We start from the raw sequence: 17007 nt of genomic DNA on the forward strand, positions 1-17007 counted from the left end.
AAACTAAACAGCTCCATCTTGTTTCACTTTACTGATAAAATAACAAATTACTAAATTAATGAATAAATTAAAAAACCGGGTCACAAAAAAAATACGGTCAGATTCAATTTGGATTAGGAACAACAAACTGAAACAGCATATTCTTTGGCACTGTAAAGTCTTTGGAAACAACGATACCGGATCTGAGGAAATCGTTACAAGCTACATCTTTATTTTTCCGCATTCGTCTGACATAGCTCTAATATAATTGGTTGATGTTGCTTTGACGTAGGCAAATGAGCCACTTTGATTTGTTGAATGAATGACAGACACCGGATATAGACCTATCGCTCCACGCCCCTTTTTTTTAATTCTGTTTGTTCCGCTACTTTAGCCAAGTCCTAAAGTCAAGGTAAGGCCAACTAACTACACTATTGGTCATGTTTTTAAAAAAAATGTATCGTCGTGGACAACGGTTGATTTCCTTGAACTTTTAACTGATCATGTTTCATTTATGAATCTAGTAATATTACATTCGATATAAAGTACAGGCGTAACGTTACAATGTAGCTAACATAGAACCTAGAAACTCATCATGTAGAATGCACGGTAACGAAGCATTGCATATGCAGGGTAATTTTGCTGCGTTCAGAAGTAACTGGGAACTCGGAAAAATACGAGGTCAAATCATGACGTCAGTGATCTTCAGGTCGGAGCTCAAAAAAGAGGCCCGAGATCCGAGTTGCATGACCGTTCAAATCGATTTTTCCCAGTCGGAGCTCGTTTTCTTTCGAGTTCCCAGTTTATTTGAATGCGGCATTACTTGCATGAAGTCTAGTTATGACAGTTTACTCGATGTCCTGTCACAGTGGACTCATGCTGCCTTCATAACCAAGTGGAAAGGTGGTAATTACCAGTTGGATGCATTCACATGTTTTGAACTCGTTGACAAACGCTGATTGGCTAATGGACAACAAGCTGTGTCAACCATCAACTAAAGTACAGCTATCATGCTTGTAAACAAATGTTAACCATATGAATAGATTGCTTTTTATAAATTATGTTTTGTTGCATTTAACTGCAGAAAATGCTGTTATCAAGGTAATTTCCCTAGTGGGTGACATCAGGTCAGCATGTAGGAGAAGTCTCTGAGTTTAGGGAGGGATGATGCCCCGCGCAAAACAACTGGGAAATCTCTGACTTTTGACTTCAATGCGTTCAAGACCCTGCAAGGTAAAGTCCCACCTTATCTCAGCTCGCTGGTCACCATAGCAGCACCCACCTGTAGCACGCACTCCAGCAGGTATATCTCTCTGGTCACCCCCAAAGCCAACTCCTCCTTCGGCCGCCTCTCCTTCCAGTTCTCTGCTGCCAATGACTGGAACGAACTACAAAAATCTCTGAAACTGGAAACACTTATCTCCCTCACTAGCTTTAAGCACCAGCTGTCAGAGCAGCTCACAGATTACTGCACCTGTACAGTGAGGGAAAACAATATTTGATCCCCTGCTGATTTTGTACGTTTGCCCACTGACAAAGAAATGATCAGTCTATAATTTTAATGGTAGGTTTATTTGAACAGTGAGAGACAGAATAACAACAAAAAAGTCCAGAAAAACACATGTCAAAAATGTTATAAATTGATTTGCATTTTAATGAGGGAAGTAAGTATTTGACCCCCTCTCAATCAGGAAGATTTCTTGCTCCCAGGTGTCTTTTATACAGGTAACGAGCTGAGATTAGGAGCACACTCCTAATCTCAGTTTGTTACCGGTATAAAAGACACCTGTCCACAGAAGCAATCAATCAGATTCCAAACTCTCCACCATGGCCAAGACCAAAGAGCGCTCCAAGGATGTCAGGGACACGATTGTAGACCTACCCAAGGCTGGAATTGGCTACAAGACCATCGCCAAGCAGCTTGGTGAGAAGGTGACAACAGTTGGTGTGATTATTTGCAAATGGAAACACAAAAGAACTGTCAATCTCCCACGGCCTGGGGCTCCATGCAAGATCTCACCTCGTGGAGTTGCAATGATCATGAGAACGATGAGGAATCAGCCCAGAACTACACGGGAGGATCTTGTCAATGATTTCAAGGCAGCTGGGACCATAGTCACCAAGAAAACAATTGGTAACACACTACGCCGTGAAGGACTGAAATCCTGCAACGCCCGCAAGGTCCCCCTGCTCAAGAAAGCACATATACATGCCCGTCTGAAGTTTGCCAATGAACATCTGAATGATTCAGAGGACAACTGGGTGAAAGTGTTGTGGGCAGATGAGACCAAAATGGAGCTCTTTGGCATCAACTCAATTTGCCGTGTTTGGAGGAGGAGGAATGCTGCCTATGACCCCAAGAACACCATCCCCACCATCAAACATGGAGGTGGAAACATTATGCTTTGGGGGTGTTTTTCTGCTAAGGGGACAGGACAACTTCACCGCATCAAAGGGACGATGGGCGGGGCCTTGTACCGTCAAATCTTGGGTGAGAACCTCCTTCCCTCAGCCAGGGCATTGAAAATGTGTCTTGGATGGGTATTCCAGCATGACAATGACCCAAAACACACAGCCAAGGCAACAAAGGAGTGGCTCAAGATGTAGCACATTAAGGTCCTGGAGTAGCCTAGCCAGTTTCCAGACCTTAATCCCACAGAAAATCTGTGGAGGGAGCTTAAGGTTCGAGTTGCCAAATGTCAGCCTCGAAACCTTAATGACTTGGAGAAGATCTGCAAAGAGGAGTGGGAGTGGGACAAAATCCCTCCTGAGATGTGTACAAACCTGGTGGCCAACTACAATAAATGTCTGACCTCTGTGATTGCCAACAAGGGTTTTGCCACCAAGTACGAAGTCATGTTTTGCAGAGGGGTCAAATACTTATTTCCCTCATTAAAATGCAAATCATTTTATAAAATTTTTGACATGCGTTTTTCAATTTTTTTTTTTTCCTTTTTTGTTTTCGTTGTTATTCTGTCTCTCACTGTTCAAATAAACCTACCATAAAAATTATAGACTGATCATTTCTTTGTCAGTGGGCAAACGTACAAAATCAGCAGGGGATCAAATAATTTTTTCCCTCACTGTACATAGCCCATCTATAATTTAGCCCAAACAACTACCTCTTCCCCTAGTGTATTTATTTATTTTGCTCCTTTGCACCCCATTATTTCTATTTCTACTTTGCACTTTCTTCCACTGCAAATCTACCATTCTAGTGTTTTACTTGCTATATTGTATTTACTTCTCCACCATGGTGTTTTTTTGCCTTTACCTCCCTTATTTCACCTCATTTGCTCACATTGTACACTGCTCAAAAAAATAAAGGGAACACTTAAACAACACATCCTAGATCTGAATGAAAGAAATAATCTTATTAAATACTTTTTTCTTTACATAGTTGAATGTGCTGACAACAATATCACACAAAAATAATCAATGGAAATCCAATTTATCAACCCATAGAGGTCTGGATTTGGAGTCACACTCAAAATTAAAGTGGAAAACCACACTACAGGCTGATCCAACTTTGATATAATGTCCTTAAAACAAGTCAAAATGAGGCTCAGTAGTGTGTGTGGCCTCCACGTGCCTGTATGACCTCCCTACAACGCCTGGGCATGCTCCTGATAAGGTGGCGGATGGTCTCCTGAGGGATCTCCTCCCAGACCTGGACTAAAGCATCCGCCAACTCCTGGACAGTCTGTGCTGCAACGTGGCGTTGGTGGATGGAGCGAGACATGATGTCCCAGAAGTGCTCAATTGGATTCAGGTCTGGAGAACAGGCGGGCCAGTCCATAGTATCAATGCCTTCCTCTTGCAGGAACTGCTGACACACTCCAGCCACATGAGGTCTAGCATTGTCTTGCATTAGGAGGAACCCAGGGCCAACCGCACCAGCATATGGTCTCACAAGGGGTCTGAGGATCTCATCTCGGTACCTAATGGCAGTCAGGCTACCTCTGGCGAGCACATGGAGGGCTGTGCGGCCCCCCCAAAGAAATGCCACCCCACACCATGACTGACCCACCGCCAAACCGGTCATGCTGGAGGATGTTGCAGGCAGCAGAACGTTCTCCACGGCGTCTCCAGACTCTGTCACGTCTGTCACGTGCTCAGTGTGAACCTGCTTTCATCTGTGAAGAGCACAGGGCGCCAGTGGCGAATTTGCCAATCTTGGTGTTCTCTGGCAAATGCCAAACGTCCTGCACGGTGTTGGGCTGTAAGCACAACCCCCACCTGTGGACGTCGGGCCCTCATACCACCCTCATGGAGTCTGTTTCTGACCGTTTGAGCAGACATTGAGCAGACCGTTTGAGCAGGTCATTTTGCAGGGCTCTGGCAGTGCTCCTCCTGCTACTCCTTGCACAAAGGCGGAGGTAGCGGTCCTGCTGCTGGGTTGTTGCCCTCCTACGGCCTCCTCCACGTCTCCTGATGTACTGGCCTGTCTCCTGGTAGCGCCTCCATGCTCTGGACACTACACTGACAGACACAGCAAACCTTCTTGCCACAGCTCGCATTGATGTGCCATCCTGGATGAGCTGCACTACCTGAGCCACTTGTGTGGGTTGTAGACTCCGTCTCATGCTACCACTAGAGTGAAAGCACCGCCAGCATTCAAAAGTGACCAAAACATCAGCCAGGAAGCATAGGAACTGAAAAGTGGTCTGTGGTCTCCATCTGCAGAACCACTCCTTTATTGGGGGTGTATTGCTAATTGCCTATAATTTCCACCTGTTGTCTATTCCATTTGCACAACAGCATGTGAAATGTATTGTCAATCAGTGTTGCTTCCTAAGTGAACAGTTTGATTTCACAGAAGTGTGATTGACTTGGAGTTACATTGTGTTGTTTAAGTGTTCCCTTTATTTTTTTGAGCAGTGTATATAGACTTCTTTTCCAACTGTATTATTGACTGTATGTTTGTTTTACTCCATGTGTAACTCTGATCTTGGCCAGGTCGCAATTGTAAATGAGAACTTGTTCTCAACTTGCCTACCTGGTTAAATAAAGGTGAAAAAAATAAAAAAGACAACTGGGAACTCATGGAAAGAAATCTAAAGCTCGGACTTTCCGACCTGAAGAATCCAGTTGTCTTGAACGCACCATGAGTTTCCCACTAGTAATTACAAGTTGGAGGGGCGTTCAAGTGGTCTTTCCAAGCCGTGTATAGTAAATACCACCTTTCCACATGGTTATGAACGCAGCATTAGTTGTATAGGACTATACTGGGCCATATATAGCATTTGAGTCATTCAGGGTTGTGCTTTTTCCATTAAAGATGAACATTTGTTTTTCCCATAAAAAGAGGGAAGCGCTAGCGTGACTCAACATCAATCAATCCAATGTATTTTATAAAGCCCTTTTCTTTTTACAAACATAGCAGAGTGAAGGTGGTTTTGAACAGTAGACTACCATGTATGCAATGCTGGTGGTATGTCCCAGTCTCTGTTCAGTTTGATTTGAGAACAGTTTAATTTGTCGTGGTACAGTGTACCTATTTTTAAAAAGTGTATGTAGAGAGAGGGTGTGAGAAGTGTAACATTGAACAGCAAAGATGATGTGACTGTTCTTTGTATTGGCAGTGCTGATGGAGGCCCCACTGCCCCCCCGTGAGTCTGGCCGGTTCGTGGTGGAACACAGTCAGGATGTGTTTGTGGAGGAGGAGGGCGTGCGGAGGGTAGCGGAGATGCTCTACGCCCTGCGGAAGAGCGAGGAGCTCACAGCCAGTGGCTGGAAGAAGGCCAACCCCTTGGCCCCCTCCCCAACCTCGGATCATGCCCTGAACTGGGTGTTTGTAGTCGACACAATGAACTTCTCCTTCTGGCCCGAACGGGAGGACCAGCAGTGTGAGGTGACGTACCGTGGGACCACCTACTACGGTTACATGACGCTCTGTGCTGCCATCACTAGAGCAATGGAAGAGGGTAGGAAGGGGCGATATCCAGATTTTCATACCGTTTCTGTACCATATGGTATTACCGGAAATGCACACAAGGGGCGCTATAAAATGGGTTTTTTTACGCACAAACAATTTAGGCAACAAGGATCTTGATCCAGGAGGAGATTCAATGTATCTCCTGTAACCAAGAAGCTTGATCTTGACATCTAGCCACTTAGCTTGCAAGTTAGCAAACCAAATGCATAGCTGGAGCCCTGAGCTGGATATCATTTATTTAACACATCTTAGATTTCTTTTAGTTATACTTAACCTATAGCTATAAGCAGTGGCGTAGCACACAACCCCTCAGCCCCCGCGAGGCGGGGATGCCCCCAACCCCGCCAAAAAACAATAAATGAAACGGTATTGAAAATATCGGTATTTCAAAATACCCCGGTAAACGGTAGATCGCCCAAGCCTAGAAGAGGGTGAGCGCTACAGCCCTCTATCTGTTCTGTCTAGGGCTGCCTGTCCTCTCATACACACACTGCTCTGTGCTGTTTGCTTGTACACTGTTTTCGTTTGCAGAATGCATGCATGATAAAACCTTTGAAGTAAATTACACTCTTGCCTGTTCTAAAAATGACCGTTCAGTCTTAACACATTTTCAGTAACATTTCCAATGACCTATTGTCCATCTGAACGCAGCTAATCAAGATACCATGCCCTCTATAGGTATTCCCATCACAGAACCGTCCTATTTCTCCCAGATGAGTGTTGAGGAGCTCGGCCATGTCTTGCGCTCTGATAACAACACGCCCATGCCCATGCTTGAGGAGCGTCACCGGGTCCTCACAGAGGGGGGACGTGTGCTCCTGCAGCACGGAGGGAGCTTCCGGAGCTTCATAAGCCCTGCCGGTAGCGATGTGCAGAAGATGGTGGAGCTCATTGTAGACAACCTGCCCTCATACAGGGACGAGGCCACATACAAGGTCATACACAAAACACAACCTCTTCAACATAATGTAGGGTGAATTCGGAATAAGTGGGACACTTTTTGCATTTCTGTCTTCTGTAACCTATCCAACATATTTTCCCATGATACATTTTTGAAATACTCAAGATGTTTCCTAATCTCACACTTATTTTAATTTACATTTGTCATTTAGCAGACATTCTTATCCAGAGCAACTTGCAGTTAGTGCATTCCGAGCAACTTAAGATAGCTAGGTGGGACAACCACACTTCACAGGCATAGAAAGTAAAACATTTCCTCAACGTAGCTGTCAATAGAGTCAGTGTTGGGGGGGATCGGTCAAGTGTAAGTTCTGTTTCTTTAAAAAAACAGCACTCGGTGAGGAGGATTATTTAAGATACTGTTTGAAGAGGTAGAGTTTCAGATTTTTTTGGAAGATGGGCAGGGACTCTGCTGTCCTAGCTTCAGGGGGAAGCTGGTTCCACCATTGGGGTGCCAGGACAGAGAAGAGCTTGGACTGGGCTGTGGGAGCTGCCCTCCCGTAGGGGTAGCAGAGCCAAGATACCTGAGGTGGCGGGTTGGGGTGTAGGGTTTGAGCATAGCCTGAAGGTAGGGATTTTTATATCATATTCACAGGAGGCATGACACACACATTTGTGTACACTGAGTCAAAACCATATTTTTTGTTTGCATTTGGTGGACTGGGATAGTAGGTTAAACAGGGACACCATTATTATAGTCCTAATTGTACCCCAATGACAATTACATTTTGTGTGATAAGGAAACATCTGAAGAGTTTAGAAATATATCATGTGTTGGGCTAATATGTTAGATGTCTGAAGAGGTTATAAAAAGTCTCCCACTTTTTCTGAATTCACCCAAATAACAGTGCTAATAAGAGTACTACAACAAATAATTAACAGTATATAGTACTACAATAACCAGAGCCCTGCCTAACCTAAGTACAGGGCTTCCCTACTGGATCTCTTTCCTCCATTGGAGAAGGCTATAAGACTCCATGATGTCCTACTTTAGCAAGCTGTGGTTGGTAAAGCGGCACAACTATTTTAAAAAAATCACTGAATTACAAAATTGAAACATAATATTGGTAACTTTTTAATGTATTTTGATGCACCAGTACAAAGTATACACATTTACATCATAATTTGGCTCAGTGCATTATTTGACAGTTTTATAACCTTAACTTTTTTCTGTTTTGATGTTATGTCACTGATCTTAACTTGTGCTTTGTGGGGTGAGCTTCCTGTTTGCAGCTTGCACTGCTTCCCTCTGATGTCACACGAATAAAGTGATGTGATTTTGATCTTGTGGTTTCTCTGCAAGGGCTTAATACCCAAGAAATAAACGCGTCAGGATTAAGCTGTCCCAGTTAATAGGATGACCCACTCATTCCAAATTCACCTTGTGTAGAGAGTAAGAGCACAAATGTGCCTCAGGTGCTGTAAGAGTAATGTGGAAATGGTGCCATGTGGAAGCAAGGGTTAAAAATGTATTTCAGTTACACACAATACAGTATGTTATCTATGCTATACATTCATTACCATACTTTTGATTATACAGTCGTGGCCAAAAGTTTTGAGAATGACACAAATATTAATTTTCACAAAGTCTGCTGCCTCAGTTTGCATGATGGCAATTTGCATATACTCCAGAATGTTATGAAGAGTGATCAGATGAATTGCAATTAATTGAAAAGTCCCTCTTTGCCATGGAATGAACTGAATCCCCCAAAAACATTTCCACTGCATTTCAGCCCTGCCACAAAAGGACCAGCTGACATCGTGTCAGTGATTCTCTCGTTAACACAGGTGTGAGTGTTGACAAGGACAAGGCTGGAGATCACTCTGTCATGCTGATTGAGTTCAAATAACAGACTAGAAGCTTCAAAAGGAGGGTAGTGCTTGGAATCATTGTTCTTCCTCTGTCAAACATGGTTACCTGCAAGGAAACGCGTGCCGTCATCATTGCTTTGCACAAAAAGGGCTTCGCAGGCAAGGATATTGCTGCCAGTAAGATTGTACCTAAATCAACCATTTATTGGATCAACAAGAACTTCAAGGAGAGTGGTTCAATTGTTGTGAAGAAGGCTTCAGGGCGCCCAAGAAAGTCCAGCAAGCGCCAGGACCGTCTCCTAAAGTTGATTCAGCTGCAGGATCGGGGCACCACCAGTACAGAGCTTGCTCAGGAATGGCAGCAGGGAGGTGTGAGTGCATCTGCACGCACAGTGAGGCGAAGACTTTTGGAGGATGGCCTGGTGTCAAGAAGAGCAGCAAAGAAGCCACTTCTCTCCAGGAAAAACATTAGGGACAGACTGATATTCTGCAAAAGGTACAGGGATTGGACTGCTGAGGACTGGGGTAAAGTCATTTTCTCTGATGAATCCCCTTTCCGGAGAAGACAAGGTGAGCGCTACCATCAGTCCTGTGTCATGCCAACAGTAAAGCATCCTGAGACCATTCATGTGTGGGGTTGCTTCTCAGCCAAGGGAGTGGGCTCCCTCAAAATTTTGCCTAAGAACACAGCCATGAATAAAGAATGGTACCAACACATCCTCCAAGAGCAACTTCTCCCAACCATCCAGGAACAGTTTGGTGATGAACAATGCCTTTTCCAGCATGATGGAGCACCTTGCCATAAGGCAAAAGTGATAACTAAGTGGCTCAGGGAACAAAACATTGATATTTTTGGTCCAATGCCAGGAAACTCCCCAGACCTGAGAGGTGGGTGGACAAACAAAAACCCACAAATTCTGACAAACTCCAAGCATTGATTATGCAAGAATGGGCTGCCATCAGTCAGGATGTGGCCCAGAAGTTAATTGACAGCATGCCGGGGCGGATTGCAGAGGTCTTGAAAAAGAAAGGTCAACACTGCAAATATTGACTCTTTTGCATCAACTTCATGTAATTGTCAATAAAAGCCTTTGACACGTATGAAATGCTTGTAATTATACTTCAGTATTCCATAGTAACATCTGACAAAAATATCTAAAGGCACTGAAGCAGCAAATTTTAAAAATTAATATTTGTGTCATTCTCAAAACTTTTGGCCACGACTGTACAGTGGCATAAAGACATTCTACGTTTGACTAAACTAAAGGCAAAGTGTTATCTCAGAGCTCCCCCTCCTGGCCAAAAATAAATGTGTAGACCCTACTTCAGCTCTCTTGAGGTAATTGTATATAATGTGTATATATATAGTCTATGGGTAATTGAGCTCCAACTATGAGTCCTCGTTGTAGTGGAACTAAGAAATAGCAAGTGATTCCACATCGTCTACATACGTGTATAAAACCCACTCGAGCTTCTACTTCTAAAAATTCACCTTTCCAGAAACAAGTCTCTCACTGTTGCCACTTGCTATAGACCACCCTCTGCCCCCAGCTGTGCCCTCGACACCATATGTGAATTGATTGCCCCCCCATCTATCTTCTGAGCTCGTGCTACTAGGTGACCTAAACTGGGACATGGTTAACACCCCGGCCATCCTACAATCTAAGCTTGATGCCCTCAGTCTCACACAAATTATCAATGAACCTACCAGGTACAACCCCAAATCCGTAAACACGGGCACCCTCATAGATATCGTCCTAACTAACTCGCCCTCCAAATACACCTCTGCTGTTTTCAATCAAGATCTCAGCGATCATTGCCTGCATCCGTAATGGGTCTGCGATCAAACGACCACCCCTCATCACTGTCAAACGCTCTCTAAAACACTTCTGCGAGCAGGCCTTTCTAATCGTCCTGGCCGAGGTATCCTGGAATGACATAGACCTCATCTCGTCAGTAGAGGATGCCTGGTTATTCTTTAAAAGTGCCTTCCTCACCATCTTAAATAAGCATGCCCCATTCAATTTTTTTAAACTAGGAATAGATATAGTCCTTGGTTCACTCCAGACCTGTCTGCCCTTGACCAGCACAAAAACATCCTATGGCGTTCTGCATTAGCATCAAATAGCCCCCGTGATATGCAACTTTTCAGCGAAGTTAGGAACAAATATACACAGGCAGTTAGGAAAGCTAAGGCTAGCTTTTTCAAACAGAAATTTGCATCCTGTAGTACAAACTCAAAAAAGTTCTGGGACACTGTAAAGTCCATGGAGAATAAGAGCACCTCTTCCCAGCTGCCCACTGTTCTGAGGCTAGGAAACACTGTTACCACCGATAAATCCACTATAATTGAGAATTTCAATAAGCATTTCTCTACGGCTGGCCATGCTTTCCACCTGGCCGCCCCTACCCCGGTCAACTGCCCGGCACCCTCCACAGCAACCCGCCCAAGCTCCCACCATTTCTCCTTCACCCAAATCCAGATAGCTGATGTTCTGAAAGAGCTGCAAAATCTGGACCCCTACAAATCAGCCGGGCTAGACAATCTGGACCCTCTCTTTCTAAAATTAACTGCCGAAATTGTTGCAACCCCTATTACTAGCCTGTTCAACCTCCCTTTCGTATCGTCTGAGATTCCCAAAGATTGGAAAGCTGCCGCGGTCATCCCCCTCTTCAAAGGGGGTGATACTCTAGACCCAAACTGCTACAGACCTATATCTATCCTACACTGTCTTTCTAAGGTCTTCGAAAGCCAAGTTAACAAACAGATTACCGACCATTTCGAATCCCACCGTACCTTCTCCGCTATGAAATCTGGATGCATAACTGGTCATGGGTGCACCTCAGCCACGCTCAAGGTCCTAAACGATATCATAACCGCCATCGATAAGAGACATTACTGTGCAGCCTTATTCATCGACCTGGCCAAGGCTTTCGACTCTGTCAATCACCACATTCTTATTGGCAGACTCGACAGCCTTGGTTTCTCAAATGATTGCCTCACCTGGTTTACCAACTACTTCTCTGATAGAGTTCAGTGTGTCAAATCGGAGGGCCTGTTGTCCGGACCGCTGGCAGTCTCTATGGGTGTGCCACAGGGTTCAATTCTCGGGCCGACTCTCTTCTCTGTATACATCAATGATTTTGCTCTTGCTGCTGGTGATTCTCTGATCCACCTCTACGCAGACGACACCATTCTGTATACTTCTGGCCCCTCTTTGGACACTGTGTTAACTACCCTCCAGACGAGCTTCAATGCCAGACAACTCTCCTTCCGTGGCCTCCAACTGCTCTTAAACGCAAGTAAAACTAAATGCATGCTATTCAATCGATCACTGCCCGCACCTGCTCGCCCGTCCAGCATCACTACTCTGGACGGTTCTGACTTAGAATACGTGGACAACTACAAATACCTAGGTGTCTGGTTAGACTGTAAACTCTCCTTCCAGACTCACATTAAGCATCTCCAATCCAAAATTAAATCTAGAATCGGCTTCCTATATCGCAACAAAGCATCCTTCACTCATGCTGCCAAACATACCCTCGTAAAACTGACCATCCTACTGATCCTCGACTTCGGCGATGTCGTCTATAAAATAGCCTCCAACACTCTACTCAACAAATTGGATGCAGTCTATCACAGTGCCATCCGTTTTGTCACAAAAGCCCCATATACTACCCACCACTGCGACCTGTATGCTCTCGTTGGTTGGCCCTCGCTTCATACTCGTCGCCAAACCCACTGGCTACAGGTTATCTACAAGTCTCTGCTAGGTAAAGCCCCGCCTTATCTCAGCTCACTGGTCACCATAGCAGCACCCACTCGTAGCACACGCTCCAGCAGTTATATTTCACTGGTCACCCCCAAAGCCAATTCCTCCTTTGGTCGCCTTTCCTTCCAGTTCTCTGCTGCCAATGACTGGAACGAACTGCAAAAATCTCTGAAGCTGGAGACTCATAGCTCCCTTATTAGCTTTAAGCACCAGCTGTCAGAGCAGCTCACAGATCACTGCACCTGTACATAGCCCATCTGTAAACAGCCCATCTATCCACCTCATCCCCATACTGTATTTATTTATTTATCTTGCTCCTTTGCACCCCAGTATCTCTATTTGCAAATTCATCTTCTGCACATCTACCATCCAGAGTTTAATTGCCATATTGTAATTACTTCGCCACCATGGCCTATGTATTGCCTTAAGTCCCTTATCTTACCTTATTTGCACTCACTTTATATAGACTTTGTTTTCTTTTTTCTACTGTATTATTGACTATGTTTTGTTTATTCATTTACATTTAAGTCATTTAGCAGACGCTCCTATCCAGAGCGACTTACAAATTGGTGCATTCACCTTATGATATCCAGTGGAACAACCACTTTACAATAGTGCATCTAAATCTTTTAAGGGGGGGGTTAGAAGGATTACTTTATCCTATCCTAGGTATTCCTTAAAGAGGTGGGGTTTCAGGTGTCTCCGGAAGGTGGTGATTGACTCCGCTGTCCTGGCGTCGTGAGGGAGCTTGTTCCACCATTGGGGTGCCAGAGCAGCGAACAGTTTTGACTGGACTGAGCGGGAACTGTGCTTCCTCAGAGGTAGGGGGGCCAGCAGGCCAGAGGTGGATGAACGCAGTGCCCTTGTTTGGGTGTAGGGCCTGATCAGAGCCTGAAGGTATGGAGGTGCCATTCCCTTCACAGCCCCGTAGGCAATCACCATGGTCTTGTAGCGGATGCGAGCTTCAACTGGAAGCCAGTGGAGAGAGCGGAGGAGCGGGGTGACGTGACAGAACTTGGGAAAGTTGAACACCAGACGGGCTGCGGCGTTCTGGATGAGTTGTAGGGGTTTAATGGCACAGGCAGGGAGCCCAGCCAACAGCGAGTTGCAGTAATCCAGACGGGAGATGACAAGTGCCTGGATTAGGACCTGCGCCGCTTCCTGTGTGAGGCAGGGTCGTACTCTGCGAATGTTGTAGAGCATGAACCTACAGGATCGGGTCACCGCCTTGATGTTAGTGGAGAACGACAGGGTGTTGTCCAGGATCACGCCAAGGTTCTTAGCACTCTGGGAGGAGAACACAAGGGAGTTGTCAACCGTGATGGCGAGATCATGGAACGGGCAGTCCTTCCCCGGGAGGAAGAGCAGCTCCGTCTTGCCGAGGTTCAGCTTGAGGTGGTGATCCGTCATCCACACTGATATGTCTGACAGACATGCAGAGATGCGATTCGCCGCCTGGTTATCAGAAGGGGGAAAGGAGAAGATTAATTGTGTGTCGTCTGCATAGCAATGATAGGAGAGACCATGTGAGGATATGACAGAGCCAAGTGACTTGGGGTATAGCGAGAATAGGAGAGGGCCTAGAACAGAGCCCTGGGGGACACCAGTGGTGAGAGCGCATGGTGCGGAGACAGATTCTCGCCACACCACCTGGTAGGAGCGACCTGTCAGGTAGGACGCAATCCAAGCGTGGGCCGCGCCGGAGATGCCCAACTCGGAGAGGGTGGAGAGGAGGATCTGATGGTTCACAGTATCAAAGGCAGCAGATAGGTCTAGAAGGATGAGAGCAGAGGAGAGAGAGTTAGCTTTAGCAGTGCGGAGAGCCTCCGTGACACAGAGAAGAGCAGTCTCAGTTGAATGCCCAGTCTTGAAACCTGACTGATTAGGATCAAGAAGGTCATTCTGAGAGAGATAGCAGGAGAGCTGGCCAAGGACGGCACGTTCAAGAGTTTGAGAGAAAAGAAAGAAGGGATACTGGTCTGTAGTTGTTGACATCATTCGACACATACAACAACACAGAGTTACACATGATATTCCATGTGTAACTCTGTGTTGTTGTATGTGTCGAATGGCTATGCTTTATCTTGGCCAGGTCGCAGTTGCAAATGAGAACTTGTTCTCAACTAGCCTACCTGGTTAAATAAAGGTGAAATAAAAAATAAATGTACATAAACAGTATACAGTGCATTCGGAAAGTATTCAGACCGCTTGACTTTTTCCACATTTTGTTACGTCACAGCTTCATTCTAAAATGTATTAAATCATTTTTTCCCATTAATCTACACACAATAATCTACACCATGATGACAAAGCAAAAACAGGTTTTAGAAATGTTTGAATGTGTGTATATATAAAAAAAAAATAAAGGAAATATCACATTTATATAAGTATTCAGACCCTTTATTCAGTACTTTGTTGAAGCACCTTTGGCAGTGACTACAGCCTCGAGTCTTCTTGGGTATGAAGCTTAGCACACCTGTATTTGGAGAGTTTCTCCCATTCTTCTCTGTAGATCCTCTCAAGCTCTGTTAGGTTGGATGGGGAGCGTCACTGCACAGATATTTTCAGGTCTCTCCAGAGATGTTTGATTGGGTTCAAGTCCAGGCTTTGGCAGGGCCACTCAAGGATATTCAAAGACTTGTCCCGAAGCCACTCCTGCATTGTCTTGGCTGTGTGCTTAGGGTCGTTGTCCTGCTGGAAGGTGAACCTTCGTCCCAGTCTTAGGTCCGGAGCGCTCTGGAGCAGGTTTTCATCAAGGATCTCTCTGTACATTTCTCCGTTCATCTTTCCCTCGATCCTGACTAGTCTCACAGTCCCTGCAGCTGAAAAACATTCCCACAGCATGATACTGCCACCACCATGCTTCACCGTAGGGATAGTGCCAGGTTTCCTCCAGATGTGACACTTGGCATTCAGGTTGAATAGTTAAATCTTGGTTTCACCAGACCAGATAATCTTCTAATGGTATGAGTCCTTTAGGTGCCATTTGGCAAACTCCAAGTGGGTTTTTACTGAGGAGAGGCTTCCGTCTGGCCACTCTACCATAAAGGCCTGATTGTTGGAGTGCTACAGAGATGGTTGTCCTTCTGGAAGGTTCTCCCATCTCCACAGAGAAACTCTGGAGCCCTGTCAGAGTGACCAATGGCTTCTTGGTCACCTCACTGACCAAGGCCCTTCTCCCCCAGTTGGTCAGTTTGGCCAGCACTAGGAAGAGTCTTGGTGGTTCCAAACTTCTTCCATTTAAGAATGATGGCGGCCAATGTGTTCTTGGGGACCTTCAATGCTGCAAAAATGTTCTGGTACCCTTCCCCAGATCCGTGCTTTGAAACAACACTGTCTCGTAGCTCTACAGACAATTCCTTTGACCTCGTGGCTTAGTTTTTGCTCTGACAACTGTGGGACCTTATATAGACAGGTGTGTGCCTTTCCAAATCATGTCCAATCAAATGAATTTACTACAGGTGGACTCCAAGTTGTAGAAAAATCGCAGGGATGATCAATGGAAACAGGATGCACCTGAGATCAATTTCGAGTCTCATAACAAAGGGCCTGACTACTTATGTAAATAAGGTTTTTCAGCTTTTTACTTGTAATAAATGTTCAAAAATGTCTAAACCTGTTTTTGCTTTGTCATTATGGGGTATTTTGTGTAGATTAATGAGGAAAACAATTATTTAATACATTTTAGAGTAAGGCTGTAACGTAGCAAAATGTGGAAAAGTCAAGGACTAAAAACTTTCCGAATGCACTATATGCATGCCTATGGTTGATATGTTCATGGTGAAAGCAGTCTCTGTCTACCTCAGGGAAAGAGGATTTCACTCTACAAGCGAGCTCAGATTCTGGTGGCTGATTTGTGGGGCATCATGGAGGCCAGGGTAGAGGGGGACATGCCAAACCTGGACTTCCTCACCATGTTTGCTGACTACAGAGTACCACAGGCCCTGGTCCACCTGGGGGCACTACGCTACTCAGACACCCTAATGGAGACATTGAGGAACGGTTAGTCTTTTCTCCCCTCTATGCTGTGCGTGTGTGTGTTGGAACCTCCTTTCGACCCTCTTCTCTCTCTCAGGTGAGTTGCTCAGCTCAGGCGACAGGAGAGAGGTGGAGATTCGTGGCTGCTCTATCTGGTGTGTGGAGAAGATCAAGGCACACCTGTGGAGTCTGGTTGAAGAGCGAGATGGCCAAAGCTGCAATATCAACTCTGCCATCATTGACTTTTATCTCTGGCCTTATGCCAAACAGCACCATAAAGAGATGGCCCACATTCCCATACACCACACACGCTGCATATATTACTGACAGGCCTACACAGAGAAACTATTTTTGTGATTAAAAAATGTAAATGTTGTCTGGTCCTTATTGTTTCACTTTATGCAAAGAGCTTTGGATCTCTGGCTGAGGATGACCATACTAAAAATAAAATATAGTCTTGAAAATGTTGGCTATCACATCACTTTCTTTCCACATGTTTTCACAGATGGACAGGGGGAAATGTAAAATAAATAATTTAATAAAGATTCTTTGCCTGCAGCAGCACAA

General features: G+C 45.1%; 1 protein-coding gene across 2 annotated transcripts; it reads left to right on the forward strand.

Moving 5' to 3' along the window:
* The first annotated feature begins 254 nt into the window (after nucleotides 1-254).
* On the forward strand, nucleotides 255-16904 carry qng1 (Q-nucleotide N-glycosylase 1). 2 transcript variants are annotated; one of them, XM_014172154.2, is made up of 5 exons: nucleotides 255-391; nucleotides 5565-5906; nucleotides 6596-6852; nucleotides 16269-16464; nucleotides 16538-16904. In XM_014172154.2, the coding sequence occupies exons 2-5, from the start codon at nucleotides 5570-5572 to the stop codon at nucleotides 16765-16767; spliced, it is 1020 nt and encodes a 339-aa protein (XP_014027629.1). In that variant the 5' UTR covers nucleotides 255-391; nucleotides 5565-5569; the 3' UTR covers nucleotides 16768-16904. The 2 variants fall into 2 exon arrangements, with proteins under 2 accessions (XP_014027629.1, XP_045562803.1); XM_045706847.1 differs by lacking the exon at nucleotides 255-391 and having other exon boundaries at nucleotides 5565-5833.
* Nucleotides 16905-17007: the final 103 nt, after the last annotated feature.

Source organism: Salmo salar, chromosome ssa24 (genome assembly GCF_905237065.1).
Source record: "Salmo salar chromosome ssa24, Ssal_v3.1, whole genome shotgun sequence".
NCBI classification, from domain to species: domain Eukaryota; kingdom Metazoa; phylum Chordata; class Actinopteri; order Salmoniformes; family Salmonidae; genus Salmo; species Salmo salar.